This window comes from Portunus trituberculatus, chromosome 21 (assembly GCF_017591435.1).
Source record: "Portunus trituberculatus isolate SZX2019 chromosome 21, ASM1759143v1, whole genome shotgun sequence".
NCBI lineage: Eukaryota > Metazoa > Arthropoda > Malacostraca > Decapoda > Portunidae > Portunus > Portunus trituberculatus.
In genome coordinates, this window is record NC_059275.1 from 19,444,722 (window position 1) to 19,462,232 (window position 17,511).

Here is a 17,511-nt window from a genome sequence, read left to right on the forward strand (position 1 = left end):
GGTAGATAACAGAGTAGAGTCCTTATGGCTGGATGTTAGAGTAAACAAAAGTAAGGTTATTAGAGTAGGAGCTTTTTATAGGCCACCTAACCAGTCAGCAGATGTAGACAACCTTATGGTAGATGAGATAAATAGAAGGTGTACTAGTCAGACAATTATCTTAGGGGATTTTAATCTTAAGTCAGTAAACTGGGAGAGGATGGTAGGAGATGCTAGTGAAAATAAGTTTATGGAAAGTTTTCAGGATAACTATTTAGTGCAGATGGTAGATAAACCTACTAGGGGGAGGAAGGTTTTAGACATAGTACTAACAAATATTGAGCATTGTTTAAAGGAAGTTGAGGTAGGAGAGACTTTAGCAAACAGTGACCATCATATAATTAGATTTATCATTAATTCCAGTAGGGATAATATAGTGAATAAGACTAGAGTCCCAAACTATCAGAAAGGCAATTATGGTAGGTTACGTCAGTTATTAGGAGAGGTAAACTGGGAAGATAGTTTTGGAAATAAAACTGCACAGGAGATGTGGGATATTTTTAAGGTTGTAGTAAAGGGTATAGTGATGCAGTGTATCCCTTACAAAGATATAAGGCAGAGAAACAGGAAGCCATTATGGTGGACTCATGAGATAGGTAGCCAGATCAGAGAGAAGAAGAGGGCATACAGAGAGTTGCAGAAAAGTGGGAAGATGTAGATTTGATTAGGTACAGACAGGTCAGGGATGATTTGAGTAAGGTTATAAAAAAAGTAAAAGGCAGGCAGAGATAAAACTAGCTAGAGCTGGGAGTAAAGATCCCAAAAATTATATAGTTATTACAAGGTCAGTGATAAAAGAAATAAGGATAGGATTGGACCACTCAGAAAAGATGGTGTAGTAGTGGATCAAAATGAAGACATAGTAGAATTATTGAATGAACAATTTTCTTCAGTATTTACTAGGAAAGAATAGGAAATCCTGTTACAAACAGTGCGACGAGTAGTTTAAGAGCTTTAGAAAATATTGATATAAAACCGGGAATTATTAGGAAATTTATTCTTGAACTAGACGATAGGAAAGCTAGTGGTCCTGATGAGCTACATGCCAGAGTACTTAGGAGGGTGTAGACAGTATTTCTGAAGCACTTAAGTTAATCTTTGAAAGATCACTTAGGTTTGCTGAGATACCTCAGGACTGGAAGTTAGCTAATGTTACTCCAATATTTAAAAAGGTAGGAAGGATGATGCGAATAATTATAGACCGATCAGTTTAACTAGTATAGTATGTAAGATACTAGAGAAAATCATTAAGGGTAGTATTTGGGAGCATTTAAATGAGAATAGATTAATTAGAGATACCCAACATGGCTTTAGATCAGGGAGGTCCTGTCTTACAAATTTGCTCGATATCTTAGAATATATTACCAAGGAGTTAGATGATGGAAATAGCATAGATGTTATATATCTAGATTTTAGCAAGGCGTTTGATAAGGTACCGCATAGGAGGCTAGTGTACAAATTGAGACTACATGGGATAGGGGGTAGGTTAGTTGATTGGATTAGTGAATGGCTTTCTGATAGGAAACAGAGAGTAGTATTAAATGGGGCAATGTCTGAGTGGAAGGAAGTGGTTAGTGGGTACCCCAAGGATCAGTGCTAGGACCTCTTCTTTTCTTGGTGTACATTAACGATTTAGATATAGGAATTAGTAGCAAAGTATCAAAGTTTGCAGATGATACTAAGATAGCATGTGCAGTACAGGGTGAAAAGGACAATTACAGAATACAACGAGACCTGGACAGGCTGATAGCATGGGCAGACAGGTGGCAGATGGAGTTTAATTCTGATAAGTGTCAGGTTATGCATTTAGGTAAAGACAACACAAACTTTAACTATGAGATGGAGGGATGTTGGCTAGAGGCAGTAGAGGAAGGAAAGGATTTAGGAGTAGTGATAGACAGGACTATGAAATTTTCAAAGCAATGTTTAGAAGCAAGAAATAGGGCAAATAGGATCCTGGGTTTTATAAATAGAAATGTTAGTTATAAAAGTAAGGAAGTGGTGCGTAGCTTATATAATTCCTATGTTAGGCCCCATTTAGAGTATTGCATACAGGCCTGGTCACCCCACTATAGGCAGGATATCAACATGTTAGAAGCAGTTCAGAGAAGAGCAACTAGGATGATACCAGCATTAAAGCGCCTGGAGTATAGAGATAGATTAAAGGAATTAAACATGTTTTCATTTGAGAGGAGATGTATAAGAGGGATATGATAGAGTTATTTAAAATGTTCTCAGATACAAACTACATAGATGTGAGATCTTTCTTTACCTTAGAGGAGGGAAATAGGACTAGAAATCATGGCAGGAAGATTAGAAAGCAAGGCTGCAGGTTAGATATAAGAAAATATTTCTTTAGTCATAGAGTGGTAGACTTCTGGAATGCATTGCCAGAGACAGTTGTAAATAGCACTAGTTTGACAATGTTTAAAAACAGATTAGATAAGCACTTAAATTTATTAGATTTATAATTATGTATAGCACTGCATGATAGTTTTTATAAGAAATTTACTATAGTTAAATAAGACATGATCCCCATGTATGGGGACCACAAATTGTAGAGGATTTCGCTGCAGGACTTAGCCCTGTTAATGGGCCAAATATTTAGAATTAGTATATAATGTATTGTGTACTTGTAAGTGTATCTTTAAGTACTGATGACGAGGTCGCTGTGCGACTGATACAGGATAACCTAGATGGGCCCTGGTGGCCCTTTGTTATCCTATTATTTATGTTATGTTATGTTATGTTAACGAGACCTGGACAGGCTGATAGCATGGGCAGACAGGTGGCAGATGGAGTTTAATTCTGATAAGTGTCAGGTTATGCATTTAGGTAAAGACAACACAAACTTTAACTATGAGATGGAGGGATGTTGGCTAGAGGCAGTAGAGGAAGGAAAGGATTTAGGAGTAGTGATAGACAGGACTATGAAATTTTCAAAGCAATGTTTAGAAGCAAGAAATAGGGCAAATAGGATCCTGGGTTTTATAAATAGAAATGTTAGTTATAAAAGTAAGGAAGTGGTGCGTAGCTTATATAATTCCTATGTTAGGCCCCATTTAGAGTATTGCATACAGGCCTGGTCACCCCACTATAGGCAGGATATCAACATGTTAGAAGCAGTTCAGAGAAGAGCAACTAGGATGATACCAGCATTAAAGCACCTGGAGTATAGAGATAGATTAAAGGAATTAAACATGTTTTCATTTGAGAGGAGATGTATAAGAGGGATATGATAGAGTTATTTAAAATGTTCTCAGATACAAACTACATAGATGTGAGATCTTTCTTTACCTTAGAGGAGGAAATAGGACTAGAAATCATGGCAGGAAGATTAGAAAGCAAGGCTGCAGGTTAGATATAAGAAAATATTTCTTTAGTCATAGGGTGGTAGACTTCTGGAATGCATTGCCAGAGACAGTTGTAAATAGCACTAGTTTGACAATGTTTAAAACAGATTAGATAAGCACTTAAATTTATTAGATTTATAATTATGTATAGCACTGCATGATAGTTTTTATAAGAAATTTACTATAGTTAAATAAGACATGATCCCCATGTATGGGGACCACAAATTGTAGAGGATTTCACTGCAGGACTTAGCCCTGTTAATGGGCCAAATATTTAGAATTAGTATATAATGTATTGTGTACTTGTAAGTGTATCTTTAAGTACTGATGACGAGGTCGCTGTGCGACTGATACAGGATAACCTAGATGGGCCCTGGTGGCCCTTTGTTATCCTATTATTTATGTTATGTTATATGTTATGTTAACGAGACCTGGACAGGCTGATAGCATGGGCAGCCAGGTGGCAGATGGAGTTTAATTCTGATAAGTGTCAGGTTATGCATTTAGGTAAAGACAACACAAACTTTAACTATGAGATGGAGGGATGTTGGCTAGAGGCAGTAGAGGAAAGAAAGGATTTAGGAGTAGTGATAGACAGGACTATGAAATTTTCAAAGCAATGTTTAGAAGCAAGAAATAGGGCAAATAGGATCCTGGGTTTTATAAATAGAAATGTTAGTTATAAAAGTAAGGAAGTGGTGCGTAGCTTATATAATTCCTATGTTAGGCCCCATTTAGAGTATTGCATACAGGCCTGGTCACCTCACTATAGGCAGGATATCAACATGTTAGAAGCAGTTCAGAGAAGAGCAACTAGGATGATACCAGCATTAAAGCACCTGGAGTATAGAGATAGATTAAAGGAATTAAACATGTTTTCATTTGAGAGGAGATGTATAAGAGGGGATATGATAGAGTTATTTAAAATGTTCTCAGATACAAACTACATAGATGTGAGATCTTTCTTTACCTTAGAGGAGGGAAATAGGACTAGAAATCATGGCAGGAAGATTAGAAAGCAAGGCTGCAGGTTAGATATAAGAAAATATTTCTTTAGTCATAGGGTGGTAGACTTCTGGAATGCATTGCCAGAGATGGTTGTAAATAGCACTAGTTTGACAATGTTTAAAGACAGATTAGATAAGCACTTAAATTTATTAGATTTATGATTATGTATAGCACTGCATGATAGCTTTTATAAGAAATTTACTATAGTTAAATAAGACATGATCCCCATGTATGGGGACCACAAATTGTAGAGGATTTCGCTGCAGGACTTAGCCCTGTTAATGGGCCAAATATTTAGAATTAGTATATAATGTATTGTGTACTTGTAAGTGTATCTTTAAGTACTGATGGCGAGGTCGCTGTGCGACTGATACAGGATAACCTAGATGGGCCCTGGTGGCCCTTTGTTATCCTATTATTTATGTTATGTTATATATATATCGGTCTTGAAACTAATGAACTGCATGAATCTAAACTTAACGTAACCCTAGCATGAAAACGCTAGTACAATTTTCATATATCCCCAAACTTCAATTAACGTACTTACATACAAACATACACATGACAAGCTGTCACCAGTAAGATGTCACTACCACAAAAATTCTTGCACCGTGTAAGTCACGCCAACCTCTGCTGCCTCAGCCTCACATTTTTCAGTTTGCTGCCGTGGCGCTGCTTTGCTTATCCTGGCACTCTTAACTGGTCACTAGCAGCGTGGTAAAAGCTAAAAAGTGAATAGTAACGATTAAAACAGCTACATTTCAAAGGTCACTATAGTTTCCCAGCCGCCTTTGTTATGATTTGCCTGGCCGCATCTGCTTCATATGTAATTCATTTGGCAATAAGTATATTACTTTAATTTTGTTGTTAGCTGTATCTTAGTCCATTCATTATTATAAATAAAAAACATATATATTTTTCTTTATATTTTCTTCGATACTATTCAAAGGATATATGAAAATTCGATTCGAATGATGATTGATTGATTGATAGGAAAATTCGATTCGAATGCATTTTCAAGTCGCTAATGCAATTAATTACTTTTTCACTATAAGAAAATTATTCTAGCCGGTTAACCATATTCAATAAGCTTGGACCAGCATGTCTAGCCCCAGGCCATGACGTTTACAAGTACCTACGTAAGAGAAGCTGGCCTCCTCCCCAACGTGTGAATTTTATTTTATTATATGTTTTCTTAACGTTCTATTTGTTTATATTTTTATTTATTGATTGATATTTTGTAGTATTTTTAGTTACTTTTAGTTTCTTTGTTTTTTTTATCGTTTTTAGTTAGCTTTTTACTTTTAATTTCCTTGTTCTTTTTTTTTTTTTTTTAGTTAGCTTTTTACTAACTTTATGGTTTTAATTAATATACTGTAGCGGCGCCAAATGACCTAAGCTGTTGCGGCGCCCAATTTTAAATCCATCCATCCATCTATATCCAATAAACGAAATATATTATTTGATTTTGATTACATTCTTACTAGGTAGTAGATTGATTGATTGGTGATTTTATTGTTGTAAAATGTATACAACAAGAGAGAGAGAGAGAGAGAGAGAGAGAGAGAGAGAGAGAGAGAGAGAGAGAGAGAGAGAGATTTTCTCGTGAAAATCATGCAGGAGGATGATTTTGACGCACCAGTGACAACTATACTTTGCTCCCGATTGTCTAAATAGAATTTACATGGATGGGATAAATGTGCCTTCACTGAGTCATGGAGTGACATATTAGCAGGTAGCTATGAAAATAGCTACCTGGTTGTTAGGGGCGCGCGCGAACACACACACACACACACACATGTTGGGTATATGTGTACGAGTATAAGCGTATTCTTGGTGAATAGACACGTATAAATTGATAAAGAAGATAGAGGTGGTGATACCGCAGCCAGTGTGAGTGGTGCATGCAGCAGGCTCAACGCAGTTGCCCGTTAGCGGTGATAAGAGTCAGATGTAACACAACAGATAAGCATCAAGACGCCATCACCACACAACAGTGCTTCCGAGGGAGAAGGCATCATACCCTTTACCATGAACACGTACATACTCCTTCACCACCTACTATTATTGATGTTCTTCCTGGTGCTGCCGCGACTTTCCACAGTCCCATCTTCTGGTACTCATTTCTTGTTACTTTATAGGAAACTAGATATCATTTAACTGTTTGTCACGTCACAGGGAGAATCCATGAGACGATACTACTAGGTTAGACACCACTAGCTCCTACTTCTTCCCTTGGGTCCCCAGTCCGTGGGTTTTAGTATTACGCGTTTTTCCTGTTCGTGCCTTATGTATAGCGTGCAGGATTTACTGCAACTAAAGAATACGTTGATGCAAATTTTGAAGTCATTCTAAATTACTAATTATGTTATGGAATATAGCTCTCTAGGACTATTAAGTGTGTGTAAATGAATAGGATACAAAACTGAACAGATACAGCGACAGGAGAGTCTGCAGTCAGTCAGTTTTATTTAGATGATTCTACTAGCGATTATTTTTATTTTCTTCCTCATTGCTTCATTTTTTGTTAATGGCATGATTGATTTTTCTCCCCATTACAAGATGAAAGAAAACTTGTAAACAGCAATTTACGTGCGTGCATGAGAGAGAGAGAGAGAGAGAGAGAGAGAGAGAGAGAGAGAGAGAGAGAGAGAGAGAGAGAGAATTAGTATTTAATATATTTATTTTACTCCCACACAGAGTCATGCAGCATGATGGAAGGTGAGCGCTAGTGTTGTGAACCGTGACCCTGAGTATTCTTGAGATACAATATCAAAGTAATGTTTAATGATGAAGTGTTGATGTTGTCTGTACATGACAAATATAACGATAGCCTAAAGCTGTTGTGCTACTGATTATGTGTTTATTATGGTGTATAAAAAAAAAAACACTGTACATGTGGAATGAAATTAAGTGTTAGGATAATAAAATTATGTTATACTGCATGTAGGTACACTTTTGGTAAAAAGTCATGTTTACACTACACTCAGAACCATATTCTGAAACACTCCGTCATATGTACACTACTTTCAAGAGGCTCTAGTTGAAGCAAGTGGGCTTTTAACAGTGCTCTCGTTTTATTATTTTACGGTTCTATTGACGAGTCAACAAGATCTCTACATGGTAATATTCTTGAGACTGAGTTGTCATCTCTATTGCCTTTGGATATAGCTGTGATGGAGAAAATCATTTTTCAAAACAGGCATGAAATTTCACTGCAGTATTTTACATTTTCTAGCCATGGTAAGTCCCTTGATTTCACAGCTATTTAGTTGTCCGTAGTGCAAGGAGACTGTAGGGACTCAGTAAACCAGATGACATGAGATAAAAGCAGAGCACATGCAGGGGGAGGGAATGTTCAAGAGTGCACGATTTCTGGTGTAACTGTATGCTACTTGTCCCTGTAATTCAACAGTCCTGGTTCTCGGCCGAGTGGGTTACATTCCCGGTCAGGGCATCTATGCCTGCTTTACCAGGATGGGAGGGGCGGCGCCTGACTTGTCTCTTCAGTACTCAGCCACGTATACATATGGCTCTGCAAAGACACTGGCCACTTGTAACGAGAACATCAGCCTTCAAACCTCCCTACTAGATGGTTCGGTAGCCTACTGCCTCCCGCCATGTCCCGGAATGGAAAAGATATACCCAAATCCTATATCCATCGTGATCACGGGCCACGACAGAGTCACCAGAAATATTTATGCCGCGCTCATGGAATCTGTCTTTATACAAGGTATTCGTATGTTTTCATGTTCTTTACTTTATTCATACCTTTGCTTTCCTTTCCTTCTTTATTGGTAAGAAATCCACAAAAGATCACAGTTATCAGAGAATGTAGTCCAGAGAGCTATCATAATTTTAGGAGTGAATGAAATGTAATCCAGAATCAAATTGCGATTGGGGGGTGTTATTTATTGGCAATTATCTTAATGGTGTACTCGTACCTGGTTCTTTGCAAACTATCATATTTTTCCAAATTACTTGACTCCTCCCCTCTTGCAGATGTGACTCCCACGATAACTCAGCTCGGTCAAGGCGTGGTGGAGGTGCAGTGGGCTGCGCGACCAGGAAGGACATACCAGATCCAACTTTGGCATTACCCTCAAACTCCGGCGAAGGCCACCCAGACTATAGAAGAGGTCGAAGCTATTGAAATGATGAAAAATGAGATAGGAAAAATAAAAGAGAGTGTTACAAAGATAGATTGTGGTAGTGAGGCAATAGAAGGCGTCGGGGAGTTATTTCTAGCTGGTGATAGAGAGACGGAAGGAAGCCAACAAGCGTCGATTGAAGGACAAGTGAAGGGAAACAAAGGACTGTACGGGCAAATGAAAGACAACGACATATCATTAATAAGAGATGAAGTAATGAATGATGGAAAGTTATCAAATAAAGGCAGAATAGTGGAAAAGATCGAGGAATTATCAGAAAAAACTGTGGATGGATGTTTGACAGAGAAAGTGAGAGAAATACAAAAGGACGTGTGTGGAGTGATGAGTAATGAGACTTTGATGAAGGTAAAGCAATGCTATCACGATCTTGACATAGATGATGATGTTGACGATGACGACGATAACGATAATGACGACGATGATCATGAAGAGGACAATGATGATTTTGTCAAATTCATGCGGTGGAGGAAATGCGTTGCCCTGCACACCATATGTACTAAAACTCCCTCTGCCTCCACCCTGGCACCATTGGACACCTCAAGACCACTCATCTGTCCGCCTGGCCTGTGCTTCTATTATTTCATGAATGTCCCCACTTCAGGTTCAGTCTCTGTGGAAGTCATGGATACAACGAAGGATGTGGTCTCTTCGTCCCACACTCCGCCAGCAGCCTTAAGGAAATGGCGCAGTAAGCGAGCAGATTTTCATGCGTTGCATATATTGGGACTAACACAGTGGTTCTCAACCTTTTGGCACTCGCGACCCCTTACTGAAAAGTTTGAAACCCATGTGATCCGACCCCCTACTTAGGGCTTACTATCGGCAACTTAATTTTCCTTTAATTTTATGTGAAGGCGAGGAAAAGAAACATCTAAAAAAGCATTTAAAAATCCTGTAATTATTTATTAGCAAATTAGATCACATTGGTCCGATCTGAATTAATCAAAATTGATATTATCCCAAGCTACTTCTGGCAAGGCTACGCGACCCCCCCTGCCAAGGCTACGCGACCCCCCTACCAAGGCTTCACGACCCCCAAGGAGTCGCAACCTACCGGTTGGGACTGGGCAGATTATTGAAAAGAACATATCAAATTCGAAGATAAAGGTAGCTTACATGTAGCACCGCCTGTATGAAACATACTATAGATAATATCTATCCATCCTCATCCATGAATCTGTTTAATTTTCTTTTTATTAAAGCTTTGTAATAACTCATCATTAAGTATTTGATCACAGTCTGACTGAGTTGATCATTCCATTTATCTCCCCATGGCGTCCTTTAAAAAAAGATTGAAAATATTCTCGTAGACAGTTGTCTAAGCAATGAATACGAGGAATCGCTGTCATAACTCTATAACAAACAATTAAATAACATTTGCATCCATTTCTAGATGAATAAAAATAACATTTACTTTTCCCTCCCACCAGGCCTGATAATTGACAAAGTGTTGTTGAGCAGTGAAGATACAGAGACAGGGCTGGGGACCAAGACACTAGTGATGGAGTTCAGCGGTGCGCTGCAGAAAAATACACAAGGAAGCAGCAACACAGGGACGCTGGAGAACGGGGGACAGACTGTAATAGGAGTGGAGAGTGTTAAAGGAGATTACGTAGCTCTGATAGTAAACGGCCACGACCACAGCCAGGTTCTCAAGACTGTACAGGCAGAGTGTGATCCGCTGGGGTGTGTGTGTGTGTGTGTGTGTGTGTGTGTGTGTGTGTGTTCTATATTATTATATAAAAGGGACACCGACCTACGGCAACAAAAAAATTGAAAAAGGCCCACTGAGGTGCCATTCTCTAAAGAAGAAAAGAGAAAATTGGAGCATTCATATTATTATATGAATAATGTTAATTTCTAGATACCTTTGTATACTGTACATTTACCATCTCAAAGGCCAATATTTTCCCATGAATATGTTAATATGCATCCTTTCCTAAGTAAAGAAAGACTCTTTAGGAAGCATCACTGACGCGTATTAATTTTATTCTCGTTGCGCGGACCACGTCAGGAGGGTGTGTTCAGTAAGCGGTCTACAAGTCCTGGTAGACCCTGGACAAGGGCCGGTCTCTAACATCTTTATTCTCCTCACCAACCGCCACACAGCCGCCTCCAGCCTCTTCTTTCTTACCGGTGAGTCAGGGCGCCAAAGTAACTCATCCTACAACAAAATAACACTCTCTCTCTCTCTCTCTCTCTCTCTCTTGAATAATTGAAATATAGCCTAACCACCCTCTTTCTGTTACAGATGTGCATGTGAGAGTTCACAAGGTGGCGCCAGGCACGGCAATTGTGATGTGGGATAGGGAACCCAGCGTGCAAGAATTCATCGTTCGCGTAGTTCATGCCAGTGGTGAGACATTTGGGAGTGTCACCGTTGCCTGCAGCAAGAGAGGTGAGTCATCAGGTCAACTGAAGCGTAAAACAAAAGTCTTCAGTATCACTGTTACGAAATCCTTACCGAAAAATTACATTGTTTATACATTTATTATGTTAGAATTTTGTAGAACTTTAGTGTTACTCCTGTTGGGGGTGACACGTACCTTCCTTCCACTAGCTTGAAACAGTTGTATAGTTTCATATTTGTCACCATTCACATTCTACTCTCACTCCTGCAGATTCCCATTCCTTTTTTTTTTTTTTCCGATGACGCAAAAATTGACTAAAATATTTTGTGCAGCATCACAATTAACAAAATTTTGTAGCCTGTCTATGAGGCGAGAAGGCTAAACGCCTCATCGCTGTTCTGCTTGTTCATCTAATTTTGTTTTAAGCAGAGTTATAGACAAATACGTACATTGAAAAAAGAATATGTCAGATATGTGACTAGTGTGGTGCAACAGGAGCCTGACTGTGGAATAGGAAGTAGGAAACAGGAGCTGAGAAAAGTTGTCATCCCAATAACTGACGTAAGGAAAGGTAACTTTTTATCACTTTCTTGTCTCAGGGAGTGACTGCCTGGCAACCTTCAACAACCTGGCGAGAGGACAATACCAAGCTGAGGTGTGCTACAAAAGGAAGTCTAAGGTGGTTTTAGCCTTTCAGTTTTTCATGGAAGATGACATCGGCATTGAGTATAGGAAGTAATAACAAACAAATCATTGAATAAATTGGTTGTGGATCGTGTAATATACAGGGTGGGGGAAATCAAATGCCCTAGTTTTGATAGGCTATTACGAAAAGTAAAACAATACGTACAGAATTATTTGTTGTTTTATTCGAATCAGTATACAATGCCGTTTGTGTGATCACTTTTTGAAGATGGCATCAGGAAGATGGTGGCCATCTGTAGCGATGCACTGTTGAAGGCGATGTCTAAAGTTTTCGGCTGCTCTTCGGCACATCTCAAGGGGTATTACAGCGATTTCCTCCTGAATTTGCATCTTCTATTCTTCCAAATCGTGTGGCCAACTTCTGAACACTTTCTCTTTTGAGATATCCCCACAGGAAAAAATGTCGCAAATGCTCAAATCAGGTGACCATGGGGGTCACTCGACATCATCCCTCCGAGGCTCCGAGAGAGCACACTAGGCAAAGAGTGTCAAGGAAGGCAGGAGCTGCGGTCCCGCAGCTCCTGCCTTCCTTGACACTTAAGCTTTCACAAAGGCCTGGGTTTCAAGACACAACTCTAGTAGGGCTCCTACAAGCCCATCCAGCCATCGTGCTGGTAAAAATAAAACAACAACCCTCCGAGAGACGAGGCGTGCCGGGAACATCTGTCACAATTTGACCATTGCAACTTGAGCAGTGTGGGCTGTTGCTCCATCTTGTTGAAACCAGATGTCTCCCAGATTTGTTTTCTCTCTTAATTCTTCCAATTTCGGTTAAAAAAGGTCTTCCAACATCGCAAGATAACGTTGAGAGTTGACGGTGACAGATCTTCCATCCTCCTCAAAGAAATAAGGTCCAATTACCCCAAATTTGGAAACTGCACACCAAACAATAACTTTAGGGGAATGGAGCGGGGAAGTCGGCCACACAATTTGGAAGAATTGAAAATGTGAATTGGTGATGTGTGACTATAGTGCGAGAGTCTCCGGAGACAAGGCAGATGCATACTGGAGCTAAAATTAAATGCAAGAGTCTCCCTACACTTTTATTCAACAATTCTTCACATTATAGTACATTGCCTGCAAAACTCTACAAATATTTTCAACTTAATAGTAAAACTCTACACAAATTTTCAAACATTAAAAAAGTCAACAATTACCAACTTAATACAAAATAGACATTTACAACATTTACAACAATTTACAAGAGAGAAAAACAATGAAATAATAATAATTTACATGAAAACAATACATTTTAAACACACACACACACACACATGCCCGGTAGCTCAGTGGTCACAAGCCAGAGGACCGGGATTCGATTTCCCGGCCGGGTGGAGATATTTGGGTGTGTCTCCTTTCACGTGTAGCCCCTGTTCACCTAGCAGTGAGTAGGTACGGGATGTAAATCACAATTTTCACCCCAACATGACTTTGTGAAGCTGTACAAAATCACCAAATAGTCACCACAAGGAATAGGGAAATATGTCATAGTACTGAAGGGGTTAAGACACCATTCATTACCATTCATTGAAGCAATCTACATAGTAAGATACACTCTTGATACACCCCTGACACACTGACACACTCTCACCTCATTCACAAACTCCTAAAAACTCTACATTACCTTTAAGAAATAAGAAAAATGTGATTATCTCGCACTCACACACACACACACACAATCAGCTTTCATGACAAAAAAATGCTATTTCTGCAAAGCTTCCTTACAACACCATTAACCCCTTCAGTAGGGTGACACATTGCCATATATCCCTTGTGGTGACTATTTGGAGATTTTTACTGCTTCACAAACTCATGTGGGGGATTAAAAGAGTGAAGACTGTGGCCATTAATCTTGTGACCTCCATACACCCTTCCTAATGTCAATATAATGGTTTTATTGTAACAAAACTGTCTTAAAATACCCTGAAAACACACCAAACTGTCTTAAAATGGTATAAAAACACACCAAACTATCTTAAACTGTCTTAAAACAGTCTCAAAGCACACAAAACTGCCTTAAACTGCCCTCAAAACATGCCAAACTGTCTTAAACTGCCCTCAAAACATGCCAAACTGTCTTATAATGCCCTAAAAACATATGAAACTGTCTTAAACTGGCCTAAAAACATGCCAAACTGTTTTAAACTACCCTCAAAACATGCCAAACTGTCTTATAATGCCCTCAAAACACATCAAATCGTCTTAAAAATTCCCTAAAAACCATGTCTCCATATTCCGTTTGGTTACTATTTGGTGATTTTCTAAAACTTCACAAACTCATGTGGGGGATTGAAATATTGAACACTGTGGCCATTATTCTTGTGACCTCCATAGACCCTTGTTAATGTCATTGAAATGGTCTAATGGTACACAAATCTCAGGTAAAAAATGTGTCCCAGTAGTAAAGGGGTTAATACAGTGAAGACTGTGGCCATTAATCTTCTGACCTCCATATACCCTTGCTGATGTCAATAAAATGGTTTAATGGTACACAAATCTCAAGGTAAAAATGTGTCCCAGTACTGAAGGGGTTAAGGACCATTGATAGAAGCAATCTACATAGTAAGATACACTCTTCATACACCCATGACCTTCATTACTGGGACACATTTTTACCTTGAGATTTGTGTTAGGTTAGGTAATGAAACAAATGTATTGATCAACATAAATGTTTTGAAATCAAGAACAGCTTTTATGCAAATTAATTGTTGGTAAGATAAACAGAGAAAGGTGGGCAATAACCTAACCCTAGCCTGCCCTAACCTATCTAAAGGGGTCTAAAGAGGGTGTTTTTAGCTTGCTGGTTTAAAGGGGTGTTTTTAGCTTGCTGGTCTAAAGGGGGGGATTTACTTGTTGGTCTAAAAGGAGTGTTTTCAGCTTGTTGGTCTGAAGGGGTTGTTTTTAGCTTGCTGGTCTAAAGGGTATGTTTATCTTGCTGGTCTAAAGGGTGTGTTTATCTTGCTGGTCTAAAGGGTATGTTTAGCTTGCTGGTCTAAAGGGTATGTTTATCTTGCTGGTCTAAAGGGTATGTTTATCTTGCTGGTCTAAAGGGTATGTTTATCTTGCTGGTCTAAAGGGTATGTTTATCTTGCTGGTCTAAAGGGTGTGTTTATCTTGCTGGTCTAAAGGGGATGTTTATCTTGCTGGTCTAAAGGGTATGTTTATCTTGCTGGTCTAAAGGGTATGTTTAGCTTGCTGGTCTAAAGGGTATGTTTAGCTTGCTGGTCTAAAGGGTATGTTTATCTTGCTGGTCTAAAGGGTGTGTTTATCTTGCTGGTCTAAAGGGTATGTTTAGCTTGCTGGTCTAAAGGGTGTGTTTATCTTGCTGGTCTAAAGGGGATGTTTATCTTGCTGGTCTAAAGGGTATGTTTATCTTGCTGGTCTAAAGGGTGTGTTTATCTTGCTGGTCTAAAGGGATGTTTATCTTGCTGGTCTAAAGGGTATGTTTATCTTGCTGGTCTAAAGGGATGTTTATCTTGCTGGTCTAAAGGGTATGTTTATCTTGCTGGTCTAAAGGGTATGTTTATCTTGCTGGTCTAAAGGGTATGTTTATCTTGCTGGTCTAAAGGGTATGTTTATCTTGCTGGTCTAAAGGGTATGTTTATCTTGCTGGTCTAAAGGGTATGTTTATCTTGCTGGTCTAAAGGGTATGTTTATCTTGCTGGTCTAAAGGGTATGTTTATCTTGCTGGTCTAAAGGGTATGGTTATCTTGCTGGTCTAAAGGGTGTGTTTATCTTGCTGGTCTAAAGGGTATGTTTATCTTGCTGGTCTAAAGGGGATGTTTTTAGCTTGCTGGTCTAAAGGGGATGTTTATCTTGCTGGTCTAAAGGTGATGTTTATCTTGCTGGTCTAAAGGGTATGTTTATCTTGCTGGTCTAAAGGGTATGTTTATCTTGCTGGTCTAAAGGGTATGTTTATATTGCTGGTCTAAAGGGGATGTTTATCTGCTGGTCTAAAGGGTATGTTTATCTTGCTGGTCTAAAGGGTATGTTTAGCTTGCTGGTCTAAAGGGTATGTTTATCTTGCTGGTCTAAAGGGGATGTTTATCTTGCTGGTCTAAAGGGTGTGTTTTTAACTTGCTGGTCTATAGGATGTGTATTATAATACATACATATATATATATATATATATATATATATATATATATATATATATATATATATATATATATATATATATATATATATATATATATATATATATATAAACGTTATCAGCACAGATGTTGGTGTATAGGGTTTATGCTATTATTTAGCTGACTGTACTAAAAATTTTGAAATTAATAAAAAAATCTAAGTAAAATATATGGTTCAGGTAAAATGCAAAATATCATCATCATACGTTTATATTGTAAGACAAAAGAAAAAGATCTTCGATAAAAACAGAAATGATAGAACATTTCTGGGAAAAGAGATGAGCAGAGCGGCGCGGCGATGGCCTAGTTGTGCTGACGTCACATATGATCCCTCAGGCCTGTATACCAAGGCCGTGGTGGAGATATTTGGGTGTCTCCTTTCACGTGTAGCCCCTGTTCACCTAGCAGTGAGTAGGTACGGGATGTAAATCGAGGAGTTGTGACCTTGTTGTCCCAGTGTGTAGTGTAGTGTGTGCCTGGTCTCAGGCCTATCCCAAGATCGGAAATAATGAGCTCTGAGCTCGTTCCGTAGGGTTACGTCTGGCTGTCTCGTCAGAAACTGCAGCAGATCAAACCGTGAAACACACACGTGCGTACGTATACCCCACGCACACGCACGCAGACATATGTACACACACACACACACACACACACACACACACACACACACACACACACACACACACACACACACACACACACACACACAATGACACACACGGCCCGGTAGCTCAGTGGTTAGAGCGCTGGCTTCACAAGCCAGATGACCGGGGTACGATTCCCCGGCCAGGTGGAGATATTTGGGTGTGTCTCCTTTCACGTGTAGCCCTGTTCACCTAGCAGTGAGTAGGTACGGGATGTAAATCGAGGAGTTGTGACCTTGTTGTCCCGGTGTGTGGTGTGTGCCTGGTCTCAGACCTATCCTATGATCGGAAATAATGAGCTCTGAGCTCGTTCCGTAGGGTAACGTCTGGCTGTCTCGTCAGAGACTGCACCAGATCAAACAGTGAACAGTGAATTACACAAGCACACACACACACACACACACACACACACACACACACACACACACACACACACACACACACACACACACACACATACATACACACACACACACACACACACACACACACACGCCGGATGTTAAAAAAGCCCGCCTGTATGATATACAGGTGGTAGTGCCGCGCGCCCTAGCGCGGGAAACTCATGCAAGCTCGTCATACTTGTCATCTTTGTGTATTATGCTGCTATTTTTAGTTACTATATCGCCTTCGAAGAGGAAAGTGGACGCTTCTCTCTTCGAGAGAGAGAGAGAGAGAGAGAGAGAGAGAGAGAGAGAGAGAGAGAGAGAGAGAGAGACATTTGCTAATATTTTAGACACAAGCGGGACGCATGTAGCTTATTTTTCGAGAGGAAGAGGGTGAGGGAGGAAGGAGACGGAAAGGAAGGAGGAGAGAGAGAGAGAGAGAGAGAGAGAGAGAGAGAGAGAGAGAGAGATGGAAACAGTCTATGCCATTGGGGAATTTTAGACACAAGGCGGGACTTATCTTTAGTGATTGGTGGAGACAAGGATGGCGGGAGGAGCACTAGGATTTCAAGGACAGCATACGGCGTGTGTAGTTGGTATCCAACACATTATACGGGACAACTGAACTGAAGAAAGCTCAGAAAAGAAATATGACGCCTACGTAGGCGTCACCGTATTGAAGGGGTTAATGTGTAGCCCCTGTTCACCTAGCAGTAA

The 17,511-nt window shown here is 39.6% G+C and overlaps 2 protein-coding genes across 3 annotated transcripts in view; one reads left to right on the forward strand and one right to left on the reverse strand.

Annotated features, from left to right (window-relative positions):
* LOC123507024 overlaps positions 1-5,219 on the reverse strand; it is a 48,245-nt gene extending 43,026 nt beyond the window's left edge. The window contains exon 1 of the mRNA XM_045259521.1: positions 4,948-5,219. The gene's annotated coding sequence lies outside the window, so the exon portion shown is untranslated. The remainder of the gene's footprint in view (positions 1-4,947) is intronic.
* A 1,091-nt stretch (positions 5,220-6,310) lies between these two features.
* On the forward strand, positions 6,311-11,780 carry LOC123507170. Of its 2 annotated transcripts, XM_045259826.1 has the most exons (8): positions 6,312-6,516; positions 7,101-7,121; positions 7,816-8,133; positions 8,403-9,260; positions 10,003-10,258; positions 10,587-10,708; positions 10,824-10,970; positions 11,523-11,780. In XM_045259826.1, the coding sequence occupies exons 1-8, from the start codon at positions 6,432-6,434 to the stop codon at positions 11,660-11,662; spliced, it is 1,947 nt and encodes a 648-aa protein (XP_045115761.1). In that variant the 5' UTR covers positions 6,312-6,431; the 3' UTR covers positions 11,663-11,780. The 2 variants fall into 2 exon arrangements, with proteins under 2 accessions (XP_045115762.1, XP_045115761.1); XM_045259827.1 differs by lacking the exon at positions 7,101-7,121 and having other exon boundaries at positions 6,311-6,516.
* The last annotated feature ends 5,731 nt before the right edge of the window (positions 11,781-17,511 follow it).

Coding starts and splice junctions, on each gene's coding strand:
- LOC123507170 (XM_045259826.1), top strand. CDS start 6,432: ATGAACACGTACATACTCCTTCACCACCTACTATTATTGATGTTCTTC. Junction 7,122..7,815: donor GTCATGCAGCATGATGGAAG/GTGAGCGCTAGT, acceptor GTAATTCAACAG/TCCTGGTTCTCGGCCGAGTG. Junction 10,259..10,586: donor GCAGAGTGTGATCCGCTGGG/GTGTGTGTGTGT, acceptor GGACCACGTCAG/GAGGGTGTGTTCAGTAAGCG.